Genomic DNA, 27,830 nt, shown 5'->3' on the forward strand with positions numbered 1-27,830 from the left:
ATGAAGGGGTGTTAGCAGATTTGTTTTATTTGGACTTTCAGAGGACTTTCGATAAGGTCCCACATAGGTAATTAGCATGTAAAATTAAAGCATGTGGGATTGAGGGTATTGTACCGAAATGGATAGGGAACTGGTTGGCAGACGGGAAACAAACAGTAGGAGTAATCTGGCTTTTTCCAAGTGGCAGCCAGTGATTAATGAGGTACTGCAGGTGTCAGTACTTGGACTCCAGCTATTCATAATATATATTAATGATTTAGAAGACTGAACTAAACATGTTATCTCCATGTCTGCAGATGATACAAAACTGGGTGGGAGGGTGAAATGTGAGGGAGATGCAGAAGTATTTCATTGTGATTTAGACAAATTGAATGAGTGGGCATATGCATGGCAGATGAGGTGTAATGTGGATCAATGTGAAGTTATCCACTTTGGTAGCACAGACAGAAAGGCAGATTGTTACCTGACTGCGATAGGTGAGGTTCAACAAGACCTAGGTGTCTTTACACCAAATGCTGAAAGTATGCAAGTGCAGCAGGCAGTGAAGAAAGCAAATGCTGTGGTGGTTTTCATAGCGAGAGGAGTCAAATACAGGAGCAGTGATGTCTCACTGCCATTGTGCAGAGCCTTGGTGAAATCATACTGGATTAGTGGTGCTGGAAGAGCACAGCAGTTCAGGCAGCATCCAATGAGCAGCGAAATCGACGTTTCGGGCAAAAGCCCTTCATCAGGAATAAAGGCAGTGAGCCTGAAGCATGGAGAGATAAGCTAGAGGAGGGTGGGGGTGGGGAGAAAGTAGCATAGAGTACAAGGGGTGAGTGAGGGAGGAGATGAAGGTGATAGGTCAAGGAGGAGAGGGTGGAGTGGATACGTGGAAAAGGAGATCGGCAGGTCGGACAAGTCCGGACAAGTCAAGGAGACAGTGCTGAGCTGGAAGTTTGAAACTAGGATGAGGTGGGAGAAGGGGAAATGAGGAAGCTGTTGAAGTCCACATTGATGCCCTGGGGTTGAAGTGTTCCGAGGCGGAAGATGAGGCGTTCTTCCTCCAGGCATCTGGTGGTGAGGGAGCGGCGGTGAAGGAGGCCCAGGACCACCATGTCCTTGGCAGAGTGGGAGGGGGAGTTGAAATGTTGGGCCACGGGGCGGTTTGGTTGATTGGTGCGGGTGTCTCAGAGATGTTCCCTAAAGCACTGGCACCATTCCCCACCTCTTCCTCCGCTACATTGATGACTGCATTGGCGTCACCTCGTGCTCCCACGAGGAGGTTGAGCAATTCATCAACTTCACCAACACATTCCACCCTGACCTTAAATTTACCTGGACCATCTCTGACACCTCGCTCCCCTTCCTGGACCTCTCCATCTCCATTAGTGACGACCGACTTGACACTGACATTTTTTACAAACCCACCAACTCCCACAACTACCTGGATTGCACCTCTTCCCACCCTATCTCTTGCAAAAATGCCATCCCGTATTCCCAATTCCTCCGCCTCTGCCGTATCTGCTCCCAGGAGGGCCAGTTCCACCATAGAACACACCAGATGGCCTCCTTCTTTAGAGACCGCAGTTTCCCTTCCCACATGGTTAAAGATGCCCTCCAACGCATCTCGTCCACATCCCGCATCTCTGCCCTCAAACCCCACCCCTCCAACCGTAACAAGGACAGAACGCCCCGGTGCTCACCTTCCACCCTACAAACCTTCGCAAAAACCAAATCATCTGCCGACATTTCCGCCACCTCCAAAAAGACCCCACCACCAGGGATATATTTCCCTCCCCACCCCTTTCCGCCTTCCGCAAAGACCATTCCCTCCACGACTACCTGGTCAGGTCCACACCCCCCTACGACCCACCCTCCCATTCTGGCACTTTCCCCTGTCACGGCAGGAACTGTAAAACCTGTGCCCACACCTCCTCCCTCACCTCTATCCAAGGCCCTAAAGGAGCCTTCCACATCCATCAAAGTTTTACCTGCACATCCACTAATATCATTTATTGTATCCATTGCTCCCGATGTGGTCTCCTCTACATTGGGGAGACTGGGCGCCTCCTAGCAGAGCGCTTTAGGGAACATGTCCGAGACACCCGCACCAATCAACCAAACCACCCCGTGGCCCAACATTTCAACTCCCCCCTCCCACTCTGCCAAGGACATGGAGGTCCTGGGCCTCCTTCACTGCCGCTCCCTCACCACCAGACGCCTGGAGGAAGAACGCCTCATCTTCCACCTCGGAACACTTCAACCCCAGGGCATCAATGTGGACTTCAACAGCTTCCTCATTTCCCCTTCCCCCACCTCATCCTAGTTTCAAACTTCCAGCTCAGCACTGTCTCCTTGACTTGTCCGGACTTGTCTGACCTGCCTATCTCCTTTTCCACGTATCCACTCCACCCTCTCCTCCTTGACCTATCACCTTCATCTCCTCCCCCACTCACCCATTGTACTCTATGCTACTTTCTCCCCACCCCCACCCTCCTCTAGCTTATCTCTCCACGCTTCAGGCTCACTGCCTTTATTCCTGACGAAGGGCCTTTGCCCGAAACGTCGATTTCGCTGCTCGTTGGATGCTGCCTGAACTGCTGTGCTCTTCCAGCACCACTAATCCAGTATTTGCTTTCCAGCATCTGCAGTCATTGTTTTTACCTTGGTGAAACCATGCCTGGAGTTTTCTGTTTCAATCTCCTCACCTGGGAAGGAATTTCAGGTGTGGATGGAGTACAGCAAAGTCTTATAGGGCTGATGCCTGGGATGGCAGGACTGATATGAAGAGAGACTAAATCAGTTAGGACTATACTCACTGTAGTTTAGCAGAATGAGAGAGGAATCTCGTAGAAACTGTAAACATCCTAATCGGAGTGGAAGTGATAAATGCAGAAGGATGTTCCTGATAACTGGGGAGTCCAGAAGCAAGGGGCATAGTCTCAGGATATAGAGTAGCCCATTTAGGATTGAAATGGAGAAACATTTCTTTACCCAAAGAGTGGTGAACCTATAGAATTCTCTCCCACAGAAGTTGGTTGAAGTCAAAGGGTTGAATATTTTCAAGAAAGTATTTAATGTAGTTCTTAGGGTTAAAAGAATCAAAGAGTATGGAGCAAAAGCAGGAACAGGGTATGAAGTTGATCACCTGTGATCATATTGAATGGTGGAGCAGGCTTGAGGGGCTGACTGGCCTAATCCTGCTCAATTTTCTATGTTACATTCAGTATTTAACAACAGCCGTTTTTACATGCAGCAAGAGTCATTAAAATTGTAGAAGTTCATATCGTTTTTGTTTAAAAACAAAAAATTTAATTCTGGGCACAACACACACAAAATGGCAACTTTAGACTTAGTTTTATAATACACATATATATAATTAACAATTACAGAGTGGCATGACAGTTACTGACCAATAGAAATATTTTTCATTTTGACCAGGTGGCCCTTAGTGACCTTGTACTTTCTTATGTCTTTACAAAACAGATTAGTATGTCTCTTTAAGTCCATATCCCAGAATATTCTGCCTTCATAACTAATAAGGAAAGGAGGTTGGAGGCATTGGGGAGAGATTCAAATAAAGAAAAAAGAGAAAGGTGGAAGCATATGAATTGCACACATCAGTTCTGCTTCTGAGCTGATAGGCTTTTTAAGTTTTTACTGCAGTTCTTAGGGTTAAAAGATTTCTGCTGACTTGTGCATTGACACAAAATTTCCAACGGTGTATGACATTTTACCCAAGTTCAGATTCTGACTTAGTTCCAATGGATGTTAATATATTTGGTAATGTATTCATGCTCTGGTAATATTCAGCTATTAAAAATTAGCATTAAGATTTATGAAGTAAGACCTCAGATGATCGATAGGTTTGAAATCGTGATCTTTCAGCTGTACAACCTAGAATAAAATAAGAATACTCTTAACACTCAGCAGATGTGCATAGTACCTTGCAGGAGGGGCATTTCTAGGTTAGGAATTGCATTGACATGATTAGTCCAAACATTACTACATTTACCTAAAATAAAAGCTAGGCTCCAAATGTTAGACCCAATAGCTGCTGTATATGAAGTTCAGACATCAATAAAGCTACCTATGAGCAGACATGAAGGAACCCATGTTTCCTGGCCTAGAGGTAGGGACACTACCACTGCACCACAAGTGTCCTAGTCACAGCGACGGTCAGATGCTTCATCAATGACCTACCCTCCATCATGAGGTTAGAGTTTTGAATGTTTGCTGAGGATTGCACAATGCACAAATTAGCCGCAACTTCTGATACAGACGTAGCAATGTCCAAATTCAACAGAACCTGAATAGCATGTAGGCTGAGCTGAAAAGGTCATAATATCCCTCCAGTGTGGAAGCAGGCCATTCGGCCCATCAAGTCCATACCGACCCTCCAAAGAGCATTCCACCTAGATCCACTCCCCATCGTATCCCTGTAACCCTTTATTTCCTGTGGCTAATCCACACAGCCTGCACATCCCTAGATACTATAGGCAATTTAGCCTGGCTAATCCACCTAATCTGTATATCTTTGGACTGTGGGAGGACACTGGAGGACCCAGCGGAAACCCTAGCAGACACAGAGAGAATGTGCAGTCTCCACACACAGAATCACTCAAGGGTGGATTCAAACATGGGTCCCTGACGCTGTGCTAGCCACTGTGCTATAAAAGTGTCAGAAAATGACGATCTTCAAGAAATGATAATCCAACTATCGACATACAGTGGCATTACTGTTACAGGTTCCTCCCCTCTAAATAACCTCAGGATTACCAATGGCCAGTACAGGTAGGGAGTGTGATGGAATGCAACTTACAAAGAAGTTCGACAACTTACAAAGGCTTTTTGGCTCGCACCTTCCAAGCTCATAATCTCAATTATCATAAAGGACAAATAAAACCTGCATACTCCTCCAAGCCAGAAACTATCCTGTCTTGGAACTATATCATTGTTCCTTCACTGCCTTTCTAACAGCTCTATGGGTGTATCTATCCCCGTGGACTGCAGTGATTCAGGAAGGCAACTCCTCACCATCTTCTCAAAATCAATTGGAGGTGGGTAATGAGTGTGAGCCTAGACTCATCCATGAATAAATAATAATTTTTTAAAATTACACACATATGAATACCATCACCAGAGTGACAACTGGTATGTTTTGCAGTTGAAATGTGCCTGCATGCATCTGACACAATTTTAGACCTCTAATGGCACCCATCACAACCTAAAAGACAGATGCTGCCCAGAGCAATATTTCTTGAAGTTTGTAAGAATACTTAAACCATGACTGATTACTTCGCCCCTTTCCTCAAACCCACAGATGCTGCAATGCTGATGTTGTTGTCCAAGTTCAAATGAGCTATCTCAGCCATTATTTGAATGAGGAATATTCCTGCCGTACCTCATGGTGCATTTACCTATCCAACTATTACTGAACAACTTATCTTTTCAGAAGAAATTTCTAGGCCTCTAACCTGATTCTGAAAATACAACATTAACTCAAGCAGTAAATTTGATGTCTGGAGTTGAGGTAACTATGAAGTATAATGTCCTTTGAATTGCAATTTCCAAAAAGGTTTCAACTCAGATTCCCTACATAGTGATACTAATTGTCTGAGTGGCTGATAAAGTACTTTCTTAAATTGAACCATTGCAATTTAATTTGGTCAAGGTTAAATAAATATTCAAATAACTTATGTGTACCCACAAGTAATATAGTAAAAAAATCTTAATGTTTTGGAGGCTGCAGTGGGTTTCTTTCCTGGAGTGTTTCATCAATCGTGTGAGAATATCAATGTAGTTTGGTCTTCTGAGGTATAAACTAGACTTTATGAGAGTACAGTGGTGATGAGTTACAGTCCCAAAGGAATGTGTTTTTGATAACAGCCTTCATTTCAAACATACCAATATAGATCTATTATTCCCTTTCCACATCTACAGCAACACATTTTAAATTACACTTGATACTTTATGCAAATGGCTATCTGATTAGACACTGTGGCAGCGTCTGCTGATGTCTCCCAGGATTTCTGTAGAGTTTTGTTTACTAACCATCAAAGCAGTCTTGAGAGAATGAAGATTATTGGTAGCTTTGAAAGAGGATTGCTAGCTCACTGTAATATGCATCTTATAATTAGAAATGCACTGTAGACTACAATTTCCAGTATGCTTTCACTTTAAATATAGTAAAATATTAAGGTACAATAATTTTTATATTCTAGCATATTTCTTAAAAGCTTCTGAAATATACAGTAGCAATGCAAAGGCAAATTGAATTTGAAGTTGTGTAAATTCATTCTGCAAAGCATTGATGAGACTTCATTTTAAATATGGTGAAGATTTGTGGCCATTGTACTCAGTAGAAGAAATGGTACATTTATAATATACATGGACTGACAAGGTATATGAAAAACGATCTCTTTACAACTTAAGGTGAAGTAAAGATTTAGTTAATGGGAATTTAGTAATTGGCTGAAGTGAAAAAAGTACCAAGCTAAGAAAGCCTGGGCCACAGTGGAGAAGGTACTGATTGATTGGTGATAGAGTTTGCAGTGTAAATTGAGTGCAATTCCCAAGCAGGACTTATTGGCCACAGAAGGAATGTTCATGACATGACTCAAAGGGCTCATAACCAGACCAGGAATCATTTTATCTTGTGTTCCCCAAAGTGAAAAAGAGATATTTGAAGATAGCATGATTGACCAGGATGATGTCATGGATAAAAGTACCGAGAAGGGTACCAATATCCTGGAGGTTATCATTGATCAGAAACTGAACTGGGCTAGCTATATAGGTACTGTGGCTATAAGAGCAAGTCAGAGAGTAGAAATCATGCAGTGAGTAACTCCTAACCTCCACCCCGCCACCCAAAAAAAAACACACATCCCCCATCCAGTCCACCATCCAAAAGACACTAATCAGGAGGTCAGGACTGTAATAGAATACATCGACTTGCCTGGATAAGTGCAGATTCAACAACAATCGAGAAGCCAGAACAGAGCATCTTATGCTGATTGGCACCATATCCAGCAACATTTGCTCCCTCCAAGCCTGTACACAGTTGTAATAACAGTGTGTACCATGTACAAGGTACACTGCAGAAATTCACCAAGGTTCTGTAGATAGCACCTTACAAAGCCGTGACCGCTTTGAAGGAGTAGGGCAGCGGATACATGGTGATGGGAACATCACCACCCACAGGTTATTCATTAGTATGTAAATCCCAGAACTTTTTTCAAGGCACAATCCTGAGAAAACTTAAGGTTTTATAAGAAAAAAGTGACTTCTCAGCTCAGACAATGCATTAAAGGTATGAGGTTAAAATCTGTATGTCTTCCAATCTGTATGAATCAGACTGGTTCTATTTACAAAGTAGGAATTCATAAAATGTCACATGGATTGAAGTTCTGGAATTGACATATTAATGAATCAAAACCTACAACCATTCTAAAAGATGAAAGACTTAACAGCAATCTAGGTTTGTTCAATATTTTGCGTCAGTTGTCTGATGTGATCTTTTGCTATAAATTCTGTGTCATTTGGTCCTGCTCCACTAGATGCCTGACAAAGGAGTGGTGCTCCAAAGGTTTGTACTTCCAAATGAACCTGTTGGACTGGTGTTATGTAATTTTTAATTTTGACACCCTAGTCCAACACCGGCACCTCCAAACTAAGTCAATAAGTTAGAACATTTGAATGCCTCAGACTGCAACATGTAACATAGATTCTTAAGTTATAAAACTAAATATAAGTTAAAAGAATGATGGAAGAGTTTAAGATAATTTATTTGAAGTGTTTTATGACAGAAAGCTCTATCCATAAAGAATCTACAGTAGCCACCCTTTTCAATACTTATCCATGTCTTTTGGAATGAAAAAGCTTTAAATGCTATGGAGCAGGGGAGGAGAAAAGAGACTAAACTCTGTTAGAGAACTGGTACAGGTGCGATTGGCCAAGCAATGTCTCTGTGCAGAATTATAGGTATTTTTAATCAGGCTGTTTGTGGATATTATTAGACATGTCTGGAGCAGGTGGAATTTGAACCTGAGCGTCCTGACCTAGAGGCACAGACAGTATAATAATGCAAAATCTGGTTGCAATTTAAAATAAAAAATTTAGCGGCCCAAAGTTTGTTTGAATATCATTTAAGAATGTGATTCTGGAAATTAAAAGTAAGCTAATAGGATTCAAGAGATTGTAAGAGCAAGCAAACCTATTGCCCAGACTAAAGGGAGAAGCAATCATTTGATTTAGCCCCGCACATGGGTCTAAATATAATACACATTTCTTCAAATTGAATTGGCTATAAAACAATTTAAGAATTTATACCATTATTTGTAGAGTGCAAACTTTCCTTACCTGCATTGGCTATAACGCAATTCCGGTCCCATTGGTTTAAATAGTGCTGCTATTATGCGATTTTCTTATAACACGGGATTGCATGGGAACAGAACTATTGTGTATATCAGAACAGACTATAAATGGGTCTGGAGAGGTGTAATGACTTTTTCTTCTTCCTCTCCCTTTTCATTGAAGGGAAGTGATCTATGAGTTATTGTAGAAAAGATGTGGTAAGATACAGTTCATTTCAATGAATGAAATAATGACATTGTTGTAAAGGTGATGTTATTACATGCTGTGATGCCTCTTCTGTGGTGGTTAGAAAAACTGTAATTTTTATGTCTGATGTTTACTTGTCCTTAAATAAAGACCATTGTATCGTTTTCTCGTATAATCAGTTCGTAGTATTATTTAATTTTGCCAGATAAAATAGAAAGGTTTATGGTATGCATACAATTGTTATTAAAATAAAAATCCTACTGTGTGTTTTGTAATTTGCTGCTTTATGTTAATATAAATATGGTGATATTGAGTAAAGCTATCCACAAAATGTTTGGAATATATTTAGTTGACAGTTATGGGAAATTTAAAGTTTTGTTTTTTGTGACTTGAATTTAACCTGAGGAAAAATGACAATTATTTGGCTCACTCACGCCACCCATTCACATTTAATGTCAGATCTGTGTGTGTTACTAGCAAACTGACAGAACCACATCTAGGCATAATTGGGTAATGACTACTGTAAAAGAATAATACTGTGGGTTATCCTCAAGTGCTTTGTTTAATTAAAAAGCAAAGTTGTCATAGTCCTACTGAAACCAGAGGCTGGTCTATTATTAGAGAGAGAGGATTGGTGGTGAGAGTCACCATAGCTCAGGCACTGCACTGCTGGAAAATCCAGAGTCAATTCATTTTATACTTTTGCATAATTGTTAAAACCCTTGCTGATTTTTCGTTATCCTACTTTTCTCTTTTTTATTGTTTTGGTTTGGAGCTGTGAACTGTGAGCTGAGAGCTGAACATGACCTTTTGACTGTGCACAGCACCTTATATTTTCAAAAACAATATCTGTTATTTGTTTTTGAGATCAGGCCTGAAAATTAATTGCAGCTAGATTTTTGTTAAAAATGTCCATAGATACTGCAAATCCAAAGAGACCTTATGCTCAGTCAGATGGTGGCTGTTGAATGTTAACAATGACCTCATGGAGAGATGGTTAGTCTGGCAGATAGAGGCCAGGGTTTGACTTGGTTTGTGAGCTTTGTTTAGGTCAGAAAGATTGAAATGCAAAAATTACAGGATAGAGGTTGGATAGTTCCCTGATGTCCCCTCATCATCAACTTGATGGAGAATGGTATCTCAGTTATAAGAATTAAATAAATATTCCTCAGAGCCTGCTGGAAACTATCTGCAAATTCAGTGTCAGCATGAACCAAGCTGTAATCCCATATGCCAGTGATGTTATAGATTGTGGAGAATGCTAAGTGAACCGGCCAGTTATTTCTTATTTATTTTTTCCTTTTGATTTTTCTTTTAACTCTGTCTGTTTGTCTATCTATCTTTGTGTAAAGGTGGGGACTAGAATTAAAGAGGATTGGGGTTAAATCTTAGATATGATTAGATTACCTTGCTGTTTAACTTTGCTCTGCTAAACATACTGTATTATTAATAAATTGTTAAGTCTTTTGTTTGAGCTAGAAATCAGGTGCCTTGTATCAATGATTCACAATGTCTGGTACTGCTTATTCAAAAAGTCTGGCTATGCACCATTGGGGTCAATTTTGAAGGTCACTGAATATTCTAATTTTACTGTGTTGTAAAGACAGAGATAGGCTGATTTGATTCAACTTACTGTCTCAGTGTGGTAACAATAGTCATTACAAAATCTTTAGATCTGGCTTTCACTGTACACGGTGTGCTATGAAATGACGAAAGCACTAGCATTAAGATGCAGAAAATAATATCAAAACTAATGACTTTTTAATGAACGTTATGATGTTTGAAATATTTGTGTGCATTTTCAATTGAAAAATTATATTTTTTTATAAATCTGTTTCTTTGACAATCTTCATATGAAACAATTTAAAATATGAGAAGGGTTTTTACATTATATGCATCAATATAAACAATCTGTTGAGTGTTGTTATAGTGGTGAGTTTTAGACTAGTGGTGAGTGTTAACTATTTACACTACTTAACATAGCACTAGGCGCCGTACGGAATCATTTCCCTTCAAAGTATGCTGTCATGTGATCTCTCACACTACTGTACATCTCTGCTAAGTCTCTGACTTTATACTTTAATTACGTTTCCTATTCTACCCTCAAAAAGAAAGTTGTCTGTCTTCATCCCTGGTTCATAGAGATAAATGTTTTGGTAGTTTTGCAAATCTCTCAGACCTTGTTCTTGGTCCTCGCGAAAGAAGATGAGGATCTCTGTACTCTTTAAAGTTTCATTTTTCTCTCTGCCATTTTGTTTAATTGTGTAATATCAAGACAAGGGTCCTGTTTAGTTTTGGCACTGACACCTTAAAATCAAACCAAATCAAATGACAGAATCACTTTGTTGACTTTGTCGCTGGTGAATTAATTCCCTGATGTAACATTGCCTCAATGTCATGCTTCACATTCTTTAAAAGTGGATGTGCAACTTTCCTTGGAGTGAATAAGTGCATCCAATTTAGTATCCAATCTCAACATAATATGGTAAGCTAATTCTGATTTTCCGAACAATTTTGGGAAATTCATTCTGAATCCTTTTCGTCTTCCCAATTTGTTAATGTTATTAATAAGTCCCAGATTGTTACAAGCTTTGCAGCTTAGTTATAAACACCTGATTTTGATTCATATTTAGGGGTTCTGTGATTTAGTTTCCTGTATGTTGTAGTGTTACAGTTAACTGATCTTTAATTTTGAGTTGAATCCTTCTTGGTCCTTGGAATCGAACAGTTCAAAGCTGAAGGTCTTTTTTAGCCACTTTTCTGTGACTGAAACAGCTGCTGCACTGTCTAACTTGAAAATTGTTTTGTGGCTGTTTAGTTTGATTTAAGCAGTCCAGTAATTTCACTTGGATCCTTTTATTTCATTGCATTTAGGGTTGTCAATCTCTTGAAAGCTTCATGAACTGGTAGATTTGTCTTTTTGGTTTTGAGTTTGACCCTTTTTTACTACGGCAAACAGTTTTAAAATATCCTGTCTTCTGGTGGGAACGTCACTCCCCATTTTTATCAGGGCAGTTTTCATGTCAGTGCAGCTTTTTTTAACACAGCAGGAACACTGCATAATAGGCAGCTATCACTTTCTCATTGTGCTTTTTTGGCCTTAGTTTAGGTGTATTGTCACTTCCATGAGATACCAACTACACTGCCTCAGTTGGTTTTCTCTGTGAAGCCTCCTTGATGTCTCAAAGAAAGCGCAGGACTCTTTTTTTCACCTCTGCCTTGCTAATTGCATGATGTTAGCTAGTGTCTAATCTCCCTTTTATTTTAGAAAAATATAATAAAATCTCTTTCAATACTCTGACCACAATCTAATTAGGGTTTCATATTCGCAATTATCTGTTAATCAATCCAAATCATTAGTTAAAAGAATGGATGCTGTCACCTGGTTGTTCTTAAAGGGTTTGTTAAATTTCACCCTTTCTGCCATGATACTTCAGCCTTTGAAGAAATATGCATTGAAAGCTGAAATAACATCCTCAAATGTGTCAGTTTCTTTGTTTATACCTTACCTTGCTAAAACATTTTTCTGTTTTGAATGCTGCCGATTGCAAAGAGGAAGGTACTGATCTGATCTTTGGTTTACCTGCTAACCTTGAAGGATTCCTATACTTAGTGAACTGTTTGTGCCAGTTTTGCCACTTCTTTGTTTTGGGACTTCCAAGTGCTCGAAAGATTCGGGCAGCAGTAAAATTTCTTCTGTGGCTTGTCTTTGCTAGAATTACTTCCTGCACTGTCCCTTATTCACAGTCACTGTGCTTATGGCTGCTTTCCAGTCACTTGCTTTGTTCGCTGCACTGCTCTGTCTTGTTACTATTGGGCTTTGCCTTTGGTGCTTTTACCGACTGTCTTTCTCCTACTGCTGGGTCAGTCACTCGCTGTTACTATCTGTTGTCATGGTGGTGAGTCTAAGAAGAGATTGTGTCTTGGATATGGATCTAGAAAATCTGCTGAGTCTAAGCTGTTGGTGAGATTATTTTTTTAGTCAACATTTTGTGCAGAATAATTTCTTGACTTGCGATCTCCTACACCACTACTAATAGAGGCTGACTGTTTACTGTTTGAGTATTAATCCTTGAGACCAAGGAATGGATAAACTCAACACGATCAACAAAAAAATTACAAACACAAATAAGTAAATCAAAATCCCAAACACATCCAAAGTAAGCCTGTCTATGTAATAGCTTATTCTTTGTGGAATTTGAAGTGATTTTCAAAGCGTGTTCTTTATAAAACATAGAACATAAAAAAAATAGCACAGAACAGGCCCTTCAGCTCAAGATGCTGGGCCGAGGATTAATCCTAATCTAAAACAAAATAAACTAACCTACACTCCCCTCAATTCACTGCTGACTATGTGCATGTCCTGCAGTTGCTTAAATGTTCCTAATAACTCTGCCTCCAGCACCACTGCTGGCAATGCATTCCATGCGTTCACAACTCTCTGCGGTAAAGAACCTACCGCTGACATCTCCTTTATACCTTCCTCCTAACACCTTAAAACCATGACCCGAGATGGCAGTCAGTCCTACCCTGGGGAAAAGTCTCTGACTATAGACTCTATCCATGCCTCTCAATAGCTTGTACACCTCGATCAGGTCACCTCTCTTTCTCCTTCTCTCTAGAAAGAAGAGTCCGAGCTTAGTCAGCCTCTCTTCGTAAGACAAGACCTCCAGTCCTGGCAGCATCCTGGCAAACTGTCTTTGCACCCTCTCTAAAGCCTCCGAATCTTTCCTATAGTAAGGCGACCAGATCTGGATACAATATTCCAAGTGTGGTCTCACCAGGGTCCTGTAGAGCAGCATCAAAACCTCACAGCTCTTAAATTTGATCCTCCTGTTAATGAAAGCCAAAACACTATATGCTTTCTTAACAACCCTATCCACTTGAGTGGCAACCTTTTGAGGGATCTATGCACTTGCACACCAAGATACCTCCACTCTACCAAGAATCCTGTCTTTAGTCCTATATTCAGCATTCAAGTTCGACCTTCCAAAATGCATCACTTTGCATTTATCCGGGTTGAACTCCATCTGCCATTTCTCAACCCAGCTCTGCATCCTGTCAATATCGCGGTGCAGCCTGCAATAGCCCTCAATACTACCAACGGTATCACCAATCTTTGTGTCATCAGCAAATTTACTAACCCATCCCTCCACCTCCTTATTCCAAATCATTTATAAAAACTACAAAGAGCAGAGGCCCAAGAACAGAGCCCTGCAGTGCACCACTCACCACTGACCTGCAGGCAGAATACTTTCCATCTACAACTACTCTCTGCCTTCTGTCAGCCAACCAATTCTGAATCCAGGTAGCCAAATCTCCCTGCATCCCATACCTCCTGACTTTATGAATGAGCCTACAGTGGGAATCTTATCAAATGCCTTGCTGAAGTCCATATATACCATATCCATTGCTCAACCTTCATCGACCTGTCTTGTCACCTCCTCAAAGAACTCAATAGAGTTGTGAGGCATGACCTGCCCCTCACAAAGCCATGCTGAGGGCCTTTAATCACTCTATGGTTTTCCAAGTAGTCATAAATCCTATCCCTGATAATTTTTTCTAAAACCTTGCTGACCACAGAAGTAAGACGAACTGGTCCGTAATTGCCAGGGATTTCCCTATTCCCCTTCTTGAAAAGAGGAACCACATTCCCCTCCCTCCAATCCTCGGTATGACTCCCGTGGAGAGTGAGGAAGCAAAAATCTTCACCCACGGCTTAGCAACCTCCTTTCTCGCTTCCCGGAGCAACGATATCCAGGGGACTTATCAATCTTCATGTTTTCCAAAATTTCCAGCACATCAACTTCATCAGTCTTGATCTGTTCAAGTCTATTTCCCAGCTCCTCAAAGTTCTCATTCACAACAAGGTCCCTTTCCTGAGTGAAAACCGAAGCAAAAAACTCATTTAGGGCTTTCCCTGTCTGTTCAGACTCCACGCACAAGTTCCCTCCGCTTTCACTGATCGGCCCTACCTTCTCCCTGATCATTCTCTTATTCCTCACATATAAGTAAAATTAGGGTTCTCCCTAATCCTTCCTGCGAAGCTTTTTTCATGCCCCATCCTGGCTCTCCTCAGTCCATTTCTGAGCTCGTTTCTAGCAAGCCTGTAATCCTCTAAAGCTGTGCTAGACCCTTGCTTCCTCCACCTTACATAAGCTGCCTTTTTTCTTTTGACGAGAATCTCCTCTGTTCTCGTCATCCAAGGCTCCTTAATCTTACCCCTTCTTGCTTGTCTCAGAGGAACAAATATGTGCATCACTTGCAACAACTGCTTCTTAAACAGTCTCCACATGTCTGTTGTGCCCTTCCTGTGGAACGATTGCTTCCAATCTATACTTCCCAACTCCTGCCTGATAGCGTCATAATTTCTTTTTCTACAATCAAATATCTTCCAATGGTAACAGCTCCTTTCCCTGTCCATAACTATGGTAAACGTGAGGCAGTTATGGTCACTGTCGCCGAAGTGTTCTCCCACCGCGTGACCTGACACTTGTCCTGGCTCATTGCCGAGCACCAAATCCAAAATGGCCTCTCCCCTCATTGGCCTGTATGCATACTGAGTAAGGAAAACCTCCTGAACACACCTGACAAACGCAGCTCCACCCAAACCATCTGCACTAAGGAGGTTCCAGTCAATATTGGGAAAGCTGAAGTCACCCATAACAACAACCCTGTTACATCTGCATTTTTCCAAAATCTGCCCGCCTATGAGTTCTTTGATCTCCCTACTGCTATTAAGGAGTGTGTAGAAAACCTCCAATGAGGTGGCTGCTCCCTTGCTGTTCCTACCTTCCACCCATACTGACTCAGTAGACAAGCCTTCCTTGACAACCTTGGTTTCTGTAGCTGTGATGCACTCTCCGATTAGCAATGCTACACACCCTTCTCTTTTTCTACCCTCCCTGTTCTTTTTAAGCATTCTAAACCCTGGAACATCTAGGAACCATTTCTGCCCCTGTGAAACCCACGTCTCCGTTATGGCCACAACATCATAGTCCCAAGTACTGATCCATACTCTAAGTTCATCACTCTTATTTCTGACACTCCCTGCATTAAAGCAGACACACTTAAACTGATCGCTTTGTTTCATCACATGAAAAATCTTCCAAATAGATTCACTATATCCTGTCGCTGCCCTATCTACAACTACCTCCTCTCAGATGTATACCTCTGGTTTCCAACCCTCTAACAAACTAGTTTAAACCCTCCCGAATCACACGAGCAAATCTCCCATCCTTCATGTGAAGTGCAACCCATCCTTAATGTACAGGTCCCACCTTCCCCAGAAGGCATCCCAATGGTCTAAGTATTTGAAGCCGTCCATCTTGCATCAGCCTCACAGCCATGTGTTAAGCTGCACCCGCTGACTGTTCCTTACCTCACCATCTTGTGACATCGGTAGCAAACCTGAGATCACTACACTACTCGTCCTGCCCTTCAGCTTCCAACCTTGCTCCCTGTTGTCACTTTTCAGATCCTCAGTCCCTTTCCTGGCTTTATCATTGGTGCCAATATGTACCACGATTTCTGGCTGCTCACCATTCCCCTTCAGAATCCTATAAACCTGATCAGCAACATCCCAGACCCTGGCACTGGGAAGACAATGTATCTTCCGGGAGTCCCGTTCCTGACCACAAAATCTCCTGTCAATTCATCTAACTATTGAGTTCCCTACCACTAGTGCATTTCTATTCTCCCCCCCTTCCCTCCCCCACTGACTTAAAAACTTCCTGGCAGCACACGCTTTTCTCCACCCTCTCTCCTCACCACTGTATTCAAAAATGCATTGATGAACTCTTCCCTCCATTTTAGGTTCTGCCTGGTTTCTAAAAGTATAAACTTAAAGTCAAGATCAAACTCAAGTTAGTACTTTATTTATAATGAAACTTCTAGGGAAACAACCTACAGGCGTATGCCCAATAATTTAAACTTATACTTACATGCCATTGCAAATATTTGCATTTGAGATCATGCCCAGCCTTGGATTATCAGTTTCAGGGCTGTTATTGAGAACGTTGACCTCAGTTGTTTTGCATTCCTTGCTGAAAGCTTGTAAACAGTGATATGGAGGAAAGTTAGTCACTCTAAGGGCACATTGGAAAGATACTTCACATTCTAGAGTGATTAGATCAAGGAGAGCTGACGTTGGGAAGATGTTTCCATTGGCAGGAGAGACAAGGACCTGAAGGCACAGCCTTAGAGTGAAGGGAAGACTCTTTTTAGAATGGAGAAAAGGAGAAACTTCTTCAGCCAGAGATGGTGAATCTATGGAAGTCACTGTTACAGAAGGCTGCGGAGGCCAGGTCATTGAGTATATTTAAAACAAAGATAGATAAGTTCTTGATAACCTTTGATCTTCTTGGCAATGGGGAAAAAGCAGGAAAATGGGATGGAGAAACCTGTCAACCATGATTGAATGGCAGATCAGACTCAAAGGGCCGAAAGGCCTAATGTCTGCTCCTATGTCTTGTGATCTATTGGTGTTGGTGACAGAATCTTTCAGCTGTGTTTTGTGAGACAATTGATGCATGTTTACAGTGATTACTAAGGATAGGAGCAAAGTTAAGGAATTGAGATTCCACCAGTTTCAGTTCTGGCGATGATAACACATGAAAATCTTTGAAAACAGTAGTCATTGCTTGTAAAATAACTAGAATCAATTACTTTACTCTATTAGCACAGATGTATCCAGTGAAATATTGTTGTTATTAAGTGGCCAGTGAAGAACATGTAGCTGAAACTGAAATGGCAAATGATAAATTTTGTCACTTGTCCTATTGTGTTTGGAAAATAGTGCAATTGCAATTTACGCAATTGGGATATTATTTCTTCCTTTACAGGAACAGACCCCCAACTAAAGAAATTACAGCAGTGTCATTGATTTCGGGCAGAAATTTAGAAGACAAAATAAAACAATTTTGTTAAAACTACTTGAACAATTTGCTTATCAGTCCTCCAGTGTTTGGAAAAGGATAAAGAATACAATAGCTGATTGAGGAGGTAAACAATAGATGTGAGATTTACAAGAAATACTGAAGGACACTGTCCTAGCCAAAAGTAACTCAGAACTGAGCAAGAAATTTAATTTAGGCACTATCTATAAGTTTGAAGGTTTAAGAGAAAGAAGAAAAAATTCATTTTATTTGTGTAGACTTGGGAATCAGATTTATTCAGTAGACAATAAGAGATATAACATTGGGGTGACACAGTGGAACAGTGGTTAGCACTGTGATGTTAGAGTTCAATTGTGTGTGTGTATGTGTGTATGTGTGTGTGTGTGTGTGTGTGTGTGTGTGTAGTTTGCACATTCTTCCCATATCTTCAGGTGCTCCACTTTCCTCTCTTGTTCCAAAGATGTGCACATTAGGTGAATTGGTCAGGGAAAATACAGTCTTACAGGGATAGGGTAGGGGGGGTGGGTTGTTGTTTGGAAGATCGGTATGGACTCGATGGGCTGAATAGCCTACTTCTACACTGCAGGGATTCTATGATTGTAAAGGATAGGAAAATATTTGTAGTTAAGATATCAGAAATGTGGTTAGGGACTGGACTTGGAACACTTGCAATATTTCTCCCTCCTAATGGGGGAAATTTGCTGATGATGAATTTAGAGATATGTGTGCAAATGTTAACATAATCATATGGTAGTAGAAAGTCCTTTTAGCAATAGGGGTGTGTGAAGTAAACTATTTCATATTAGATAAAATGGTTGCTAAAATTTTGGCAGATCAACCAAAAAGTAAAGCTTGGCTTTCCATGGCTAAGAATTTGCTGCGTGCGATGGGAGGATGTTCTTTACATCAGTTACTTTTCAATAGAAAACCAAAAGTTCCATCAGCCATAAGTGATTAGCTGAAAACTAAGAAGGTGACCACAATTAGCTGTAATATTTTGGATCATTTGAATGCATTGGAAACAAGCAGAAAGACTTTCATTAAAGCGAAATTCTCACAAAAACATTCTCAAACCTTAAGACACAATATAAGGGAAATGAAAACCAGTTTCAAATAGGGAGATATGGTTTATTTTAAAGAGAGCAGCTTAAAACCAGACTAGTGGTATGAGTTTTTGAAGAAAAAAATGAGGATCAAGATATAAGTGTAAGTTCATTCAGAGCAGGAAAAGTGTTTTTGAAGATGTTCCTGGATTACTATAAACAAATACTTGACAGTGTAAACCAGTTGTTCTTAATGCTGCATTTCTGCAGGGGGATTAGCCAGAAATTAAATCTTTCTGTGCATTCCAAAAGCGGCGGCAGTATAGCCGTGACACTTATTTTTATGGCCGATATGATGCCTCTGGAGTTTAGTAATTCTTAGTAAGATCTGTCTTATTAAAATTGTCTGTCTCCAGTTGAAAGCAGACCCTGCACTGATTTACTGGGACCATAGTGAACAGCTATCAGGCATCTTTATGATGCATGATTTTATTTGGGTTGACTCCAGGACAGGTAGGAGGGTAGGCTGGTAGTGCAGGAGTCCTCTGTGGCTATCCCCATTTCAAACAAGTGTGCTGTTTTGGAAAATGCAGGGGGTCACGGACTCTCAGGGGAATGAAGCATGAACAGCCAAGTTTCTGGCATTAAGATAGGCTCTAATATAATGAGGGGTATGTCAGGTTCCAAGTGATTGATTGTAATAGGGGATATCCAGAGAGAGGCACAAACAGACGTTTCTGCAGCCAGCAGCGAAAAATGAGAATGATGTGTTGTGTCTCTGGTGCCAGTATCAAGGATGTCTCAGAGAATGTGCAGAATGTTCTCAAAGGGGAGAGGAACAAGTAGGAGGTCATTGTACACATTGTGCACATTGGAACCAATGACATAGGAGGGGGAAAAGGAAAATATAGAGAGTTAGGCAGGAATTTAAAAAGGAGGACCTCGAGGATAGTAAGATCTGGATTAGTCCCGGTGCCACGAGTTAGTGAGGATAGGAATAGGAGGATAGAGCAGATAAATGCAAGGCTGAGGAGCTGGTATGTGGGAGAAGGATCCACATTTTTGGATCATTGGAATCTCTTTTGGGGTAGAAGTGACCTGTACAAGAAGGACAGGTTGCACCTAAATTGGAAGGGACAAATATACTGGCAGGGAGATTTGCTAGAGCTGCTCAGGAGGATTTAAACTAGTAAGGTGGGAGGTGGGGACCCAGGGAAATAGTGAGGAAAGAGATCAATCTGAGACTGGTACAGTTGAGAAGAGAAGCGAGTCAAACAGTCAGGGCAGGCAGGGACAAGGTAGGACTGCATTAAACTGCATTTACTTAAATGCAAGAGGCCTAAGAGGGAAGGCAGATGAACTCAGGGCATGGTTAGGAACATGGGACTGGGATATCATAGCAATTACAGAAACATGGCTCAGGGATGGGCAGGACTGGCAGCTTAATGTTCCAGGATACAAACGCTACAGGAAGGATAGAAAGGGAAGCAAGAGAGATGGGGGTGGGGGCGGGGTGGTGTGGCGTTTTTGATAAGGGATAGCATTACAGCTGTAGTGAGGGAGGATATTTCTGGAAATACATCCACAGAAGTTATTGGCTGGAACTGAGAAATAAGCAAGGGATGATAATCTTATTGGGATTGTATTATAGACCCCCTAATGGTCAGAGGGAAATTGAGAAACAAATTTGTCAGGAGATTGCAGTTATCTGCAAGAATAATAGGGTGGTTATGGTAGGGGATTTTAACTTTCCAATATGGACTGGGACTGGCATAGTGTTAAGGATTCAGATGGAGAGAAATTTGTTAAATGTGTACAAGAAAATTTTCTGATTCATTATGTGGATGTACCAACTAGAGAAGGTGAAAAACTTGGCCTACTCTTGGGAAAAAAAGCAGGGCAAGTGACTGAGGTGCCATTGGGGGAGCACTTTGGGGCCAGCGACCACAATTCTATTAATTTTAAAATAATGGTGGAAAAGAATAGACCGGATCTAAATGTTGAAGTTCTAAATTGGAGAAAGGCTAATTTTGATGGTATTAGGCAAGGACTTTCAAAAGCTAATTGGGGGCAGATGTTTGCAGGTAAAGGGACGACTGGAAAATGTGAAGCCTTCAGAAATGAGATTACGAGAATCCAGAGAAAGTATATTCCTGTTAGGGTGAAAGGAAAGGCTGGTAGATATAGGGAATGCTGGATGACCAGAGAAATTGAGGGTTTGGTTAAGAAAAATAAGGAAGCATATGTAAGGTATAGATAGGAGAGGTCGATTGAATCCTTAGAGGAGTATAAAGGCAGTAGGAGTATAGTTAAGAGGGAAATCAGAAAGGCCAAAAGAGGACACGAGATAGTTTTGGCAAATAGAGTTAAGGAGAACCCATAAGGTTTTTACAAATATATTAAGGACAAAAGGGTAACTAGGGAGAGAATAGGACCCCTTAAAGATCAGCAAGGTGGCCTTTGTATGGAGCTGCAGGAGATGGGGGAGATACTAAACGAGTATTTTCCATCTGTGTTTACTGTGGAAGTGCTGGATGTCTTGAAATGCATAAAGGACCTGATCAGGTGTACCCTAGAACTCTGTGGGATGCTAGCGAAATAATTGCTGGGCCTCTTGCTGATATATTTGTATCATCGATAGTTACAGTGAGGTGCTAGAAGACTGGAGGTTCGCTAACACGGTACCATTATTTCAGAAAGGTGGTAAGGCGAAGCCACGGAACTATAGACCGGTGACCCTGACATCAGTGGTGGGCAAGTTGTTGGAGGGAATCCTGAAGGACAGGATTTATATGTATTTGGAAAGGCAAGGACTGATTTGTGTGTGGGAAATCATGTCTCACAAATTTATTAAGTGTTTTGAAGAAGTAACAAAGAAGATTGATGAGGGCAGAGCAGTGGACATGTTCTATATGGACTTCAATGAGGCTTTCGACAAGGTTCCACATGGGAGACTGGTTAGCAAGATTAGAACTCATGAATACTGGGAGAACTAGCCATTTGGATACAGAACTAGCTAAAAGTAGAAGACAGAGGCTGGTGGTGGAGGGTTGTTTTTCAGACTGGAGGCCTGTAACCAATGGAGTGCCACAAGGATCAGTGCTGGGTCCACTTATTTTCATCATTTATGTAAATGATTTGGATGTGAACATAGGAGATATAGTTAGTAAGTTTGTAGATGACACCAAAATTGGAGGTGTAGTGGACAGCGAAGAAGATTACCTCAGATTACAATGAGATCTTGATCAGATGGGCCAATGGGCCAATGGGCTGAGGAGTGGCAGATGGAGTTTAATTTAGATAAGTGTGAGGTGCTGCATTTTGGGAAAGCAAATCTTAGCAGGACTTATACACTTAATGGTAAAGTCCTAGGGAGTGTTGCAGAACAAAGAGACCTTGGAGTGCAGGTTCATAGCTCCTTGAAAGTGGAGTCACAGGTAGATAGGATAGTGAAGAAGGCATTTGATATGCTTTCCTTCATTGGTCAGAGTATTGAGTACAGGGGTTAGGAGGTCATGTTGCAGCTATACAGGACATTGGTTAAGCTACTTTAGGAATATTGTGTGCAATTCTGGTCTCCTTCCTATCAGGAGGATGTTGTGAAACTTGAAAGGGTTCAGAAAAGGATGTTGGCAGTGTTGGAGTTTCGGAGACTGAGGGGTGACCTTTTAGAGGTTTATAAAATCATGGGGGCGCATGGATAGGGTAGATAGACAAAGTCTTTTCCCTGGGGTGGGGGAGTCCAGAACTAGCGGACAGAGATTTAGGGTGAGAGGGGAAAGATATAAAATAGACTGAATTGGGCAACATTTTCACGCAGTGGGTGGTGCATGTATGGAATGAGCTTCGAGAGGAAATGGTGGAGGCTGGTCCAGTTGCAACATTTAAAAGGCATCTGGATGGGTACATGAATATGACGGGTTCAGAGGGATATGAGCCAAGTGCTGGCAAATAGTACGAGATTGGCTTGGGATATCTGGTCGGCATGGACGAGTTGGACCGAAGGGTCTGTTTCCATGCTGTACATCTGTATGACTCTATGACTGTATTTGTGGCATGGTAGGAATGAATTTGAAAACATTCATAATTGGACTTAAGATTGGGAGCCATGCTGCAGGGATTTAAGTATATTGGATTGGAAAACAGGCAAAATAGATCAAGTATTGCTTTCTGTCACCAAGCTTATTTGAAAAATAGCAACCCCATTGCTATGCCAGAAAGACATAGCTCTTTTCAACTAAAATAGGGAAATTGCAAAGTTTGATTGGATAGCTGCATTGGTCTGTCACCGGTCTTATAATTGAGTATGACATAAAAAAATCCCAAGATGGAAGATACTATTTCAGCAAAGGGGGGGGCATTGAAAACATTTCAATTGGAGTCTTGTATTGTGAAATTTCTGCCGTTAGGATGTGTCTGAAACATCTGGATATTGATCTGGATATTCTGAGGAATGGCAACCACAGTCAAATTGCCACTTCATTCCAGGTTTTGGTATTATAACTGAGCTCCAAGTTCCTGGCCAACAGCTCCGATCCCAGCTCTTTCAGGATTGTGTAATGTACCTAAAGGCCAACAGTTCTCTTGTACTTCAGGACGGTCAAGAGATGTCAGACCAAATTGGGAGGGGGAAAGATAGGGTGCTTAGGTCCAGAAGAGGTGAAATTTCATCCAGGGTGACGTCAGTTTGACAGTTTGGATTTTGCTGTCAGGCTGGTAGGTGCAAGGGATACGTTGGATCTGGGGGTTTGAGGCCAGCGACAGTGGGATGTTGGTTCCTGGAGGAGTGTGGTTGGAATTGTGCTGGTTTGGGATGGGGCTTGTTGGTTGGATACTTGTTAGAGGTTCAGGGGGTTGTAATGGTGTAAATGATGAGTCGGGAGTCAGTATTATAGTGACCACAGAGGTTAGACTAAGTTTTTGGCATTCTAGATTTTCCTGGGTAACTATTTGTGAAACTGGACCAGATTTTTTTAATGGATTTCTTTTTGAGCATTACAGATGCTGGGTAGTCCTTTTAGAATTTTCAATTTCTGTATAATACCCAGGGAGTCAACTGCATTTTGGATTCCTTATGGTTCCAATGATCACTTCCAGTCAGTGCTGCTGAGACCATCAGAATATCTAGCCCATTGATTTTAGTGACAATTTAATGCACATCTCTCTACTAGGTTGTTGAGTACAGGGGCATATCTGCCTTTTCTTTCAGAATGTTGCCCTTTAACTTAGAAAACTGAAACAAACAAAAAATCAGAACAGCAAAACTCAGGAGCTTGAAACCAGCCAGGATAAAGCAACCTATTTAATCTACATCCTGTCAACTTCCTTAAGCATTCAGACCCTCCACCCGTCACCACATCATGTAGCATTAACAAAATGGACAGCTCTCCCAGGTTTCTTCAACAGCAGCCCTCCAATCCACATGGCGGCATGGTGGCACGGTGGTTAGCACTGCTGCCTCACAGCGCCAGTTCCCGCCTCAGGCGACTGACTGTGTGGAGGTTGCACATTCTCCCTGTGTCTGCATGGGTTTCCTCCTGCTGCTCCGGTTTCCTCCCACAATCCAAAAAATGTGCAGGTTAGGTGAATTGGCCATGCTAAATTGCCCGTAGTGTTAGGTGAAGGGGTAAATGTAGGGGAATGGGTCTGGGTGGGTTACGCTTCGGCGGGTCAGTGTGGACTTGTTGGGCCGAAGGGCCTGTTTCCACATTGTATGTAAGCTAATCTAATCCTCCTGTGCCTTCAAGTTGCTTCATCGTAACTGGATCAATATCCTGAGGTTTTCTAGCTGACATGGACCGTATCAATTCACAGGCTGCTCACCATCACCTTCTCAAGGAAATTACAGATGGGCAACAAATGTTTACTTTATCAACAACACTTGCATCCTATGGAATAATGGAAACAAATTTTTTTGGAAGAAGAATTGAGTGTCCGCCTAGACTTTGTTCGCAAATATGAAATGGAGAGATGAATGTCTTAATTTATCTTGCCAAGTGATTTTAAAAGAGCAATTCACTTTAAGTAGAGTTAGAACTCATTAAGTTAAATAATCATTATTAAAATATTTGAGTTTCTTTTTGAACATACCTGCTGATCGCACTGTTCTTAACTTGTAGATATTCTGTGCAACACTGAAAATGGGAAGGAAAGATGCTGCTGCTTCTAAAATCCCAATTGATCACTACCGGAAACAGATAGGTATTAATTCTTTTAGTATTGCATATTCCAGATTTTGAAATAACTATAAAAGTCTTAACTGTACCAATTATAGAGTAAATCATTATATTTTGCTAAAGAATTAGTCCAAACATCTTTGTGCATTAATTAGGAAATTACACCAAATTTTTGACACATTATTTATCAGGGAGTTTAAACATAGACCTGACTCATTTGGAAATAGCCATTAGAATGTAGAACATGGAACATTACAGCGCACTACAGGCCCTTCAGCCCTGGATGTTGCACCGACGTGTGAAACCAATCTGAAGCCCTACACTATTCCATTATCATCCATATGTTTATCTAGTGACCATTTAAGTGCCCTTAAAGTTGGCAAGTCTAGTACTGTTGCAGGCAGGGTGTTTCAAGCCCTTACTGTACTCTGAGTAAAAAAACTACCTCTGACAGCTGTCCTATGTCTATCACCTCTCAATTTAAAGCTGTATCCCCTCGTGCTAGCCATCACCATCCAAGGAAAAAGGCTCTTACTGCCCACCCTATCTAATCCGATCATCTTATATGCCTCTATTAAGTCACCTGCCAACCTTCTTCTCTGTATTGAAAACAGCCTCAAGTCCCTCAGCCTTTCTTCATAAGACTTTCCCTTCAGACCAGGCACATCTTGGCAAATCTCCTCTGAACCCTTTCTAATGCTTCCGCATGCTTTCTATAATGCAGCGTAATACTCCAAGTGTGGCTGCACCAGAGTTTTGTATAGTTTTGTACCTCATGGCCCTGAAACTCAATCCCTCCACCAGTAAAACCTAACACACCATACGCCTTCTGAACAACCCTATTCCTGGGTGGCAACTTTCAGTGATCTATGCACATGGACACCGAGATCTTTCTTCTCATCTATATTACCAAGAATCTTACCATTAGCCCAGTACTGTGTATTCCTGTTACTCCTTCCAAAGTGAATCACCTCACACTTTCCCACATTAAACTCCATTTGCCACCTCTCAGCCCAGCTCTGCAACTTATCTATGTCCCTCTGTAACCTGCAACATCCTTTGTCACTGTCCACAACTCCACCGACTTTAGTGTCATCCTCAAATTTACTAACTCATCCTTCTACGCCCTCATCCAGGTCATTTATAAAATGACAACATCTGTGGCCCCAAAACAGATCCTTGTGGTACACCAGTAACAACTGAACTCCAGGATGAATATTTCCCATCAACCATCACCCTTTGTCTTCTTAGAGCAAGCCAATTTCTGATCCAAACTGCTAAATTGTCCTCAATCCCATGCCCTGGTATTTTCTGCAATAGCCTACCTTATCAAACGCTTTACTGAAATCCACATACACTGCATCAACCACTTTACCCTCATCCACCTGTTTGGTCATCTTCTCAAAGAACTCAATAAGGTTTGTGAGGCACGACCTACTCTTCACAAAACCGTGTTGACTATCCCTAATCAAATTATTCTTTTTTAGATGATTGAAAATCCTATCTCTTAAAATCCTTTCCAACACTTTACCCACAACCGATGTAAGGCTTACAGGTCTATAATTTTCAGGGTTGTCTCTACTTCCCTTCTTGAACAACGGAACAGCATTTGCTATCCTCCAAACTTCTGGCACTATTCCTGTAAACAATGATGACATAAAGATCAAAGATAAAAGCACTGTAATCTCCTCCCTAGCTTCCCAGAAAATCCTAGGATAAATCCCATCTGGCCCAGGGGACTTATCTATTTTCACATTTTTCAGAATTGCTAACACCTCCTTATGAACCTCAAACCCATCTAGTCTAGTAGCCTGTATCTCAGTATTCTTCTCGACAACATTATATTTTTCCTGTGTGAATACGGCAAAAAATATTCATTTAGCGTCCCTCTTACCTCCTCGGTCACCATGCACATCTTCCCACTACTGTCCTTGACTGGCCCTAATCTTACTCTAGTCATTCTTTTATTCCTGACATACCTATAGAAAGCTTTAGGGTTTTCCTTGATCCTATCCACCAATGATTTTTCTTGTCCCCTTCTGGCTCTTCTTAGCTCTCTCTTTAGGTCCTTTCTGGCTAACTTGTAACTCTCAAGTGCTCGAACTGAGCGTTCACGTCTCATCTTTACATAAGCGTCTTTCTTCCTCTTGACAAGAGATTCAACCCCCTTAGTGAACCACAGTTCCCTCACTTGACCACTTCCTCCCTGACACGTACATACTTTTCAAGGACACACAATAGGTGATCCTTGAATAAGTTCCACATTTCAATTGTGCCCATCCCCTGCAGTTTCTTCCCCATCCTATGCAGCCTAAATCTTGCCTAATTGCATCATAATTGCCTTTCCCCCATCTATAACTCTCATCCTGTGATATATACCTATCCCTTTCCATCGCTAAGGTAAACATAACCAAATTGTGGTCACTATCACCAAAGTGCTCTAAATTTAACACCTGACCTGGTTCATTACCTAGTACCAAATCCAATGTGGTCTCGCCTCTTGTTGGCCTATCTACATATTGTGTCAGGAAATCCTCCTGCACACATTGGACAAAAACTGACCCATCTAAAGTACTCAAACTATAGCGTTTCCAGTCAATATTTGGAAAGTTAAAGTCCCCCATAACAACTACCCTGTTACTTTTGCTCCTATCCAGAATTAGCTTTGCAATCCTTTCCTCTATATTTTACAGTTTATGGGAAAATGTTTCCAATTTGGCCAGGTAGTATGTAACAATTAACATCATTGGAGTCACTCGTTATACTTAAGTCAGTTAAGTTTGCTCATTCGTCACTCCTGTCCCTTTTGTTTTGTATCAACTACTTGTCCTCAATCCTATTATATTCTAAATCGTCACTGTTTGCATTAAATCTCTGTTTTATCTCATTTCAGTGTTGTCCTGTAATTTGCCTTCTTGGCCAACAAGTCTTCTTGGTGGCAGACTTCAGTTCTTCGTCTAGCCTTTGTGTACTAATACTATTGATGTTGAAAATCTGAAATAAAAGCTGAAAACGCTGTGGCCACTGTCTTCCCATAATCCCATAATTCTTTTCTTTCATCAGTTTAAAAGCCTTGTCAACTATTTGCTTTCTGTCAGTTCGACTAATCACTTCCTCCATTGATTAACATCTATTTCCTCATCTATTTATTTAGTACTTTTTCTCTGCCC

General features: G+C 41.3%; 1 protein-coding gene across 3 annotated transcripts in view; it reads left to right on the forward strand.

Moving 5' to 3' along the window:
- The window catches only part of triqk (triple QxxK/R motif containing), a 92,764-nt gene that overhangs the window by 25,530 nt on the left and 39,404 nt on the right, over positions 1-27,830 (forward strand). For all 3 annotated transcript variants that reach the window (XM_072570249.1, XM_072570248.1, XM_072570250.1), the window contains exon 2: positions 24,604-24,685. In XM_072570249.1, coding sequence (XP_072426350.1) covers positions 24,625-24,685 — 61 coding nt within the window. In that variant the 5' untranslated portion in view covers positions 24,604-24,624. The remainder of the gene's footprint in view (positions 1-24,603; positions 24,686-27,830) is intronic.

Source organism: Chiloscyllium punctatum, chromosome 5, assembly GCF_047496795.1.
Source record: "Chiloscyllium punctatum isolate Juve2018m chromosome 5, sChiPun1.3, whole genome shotgun sequence".
NCBI classification, from domain to species: domain Eukaryota; kingdom Metazoa; phylum Chordata; class Chondrichthyes; order Orectolobiformes; family Hemiscylliidae; genus Chiloscyllium; species Chiloscyllium punctatum.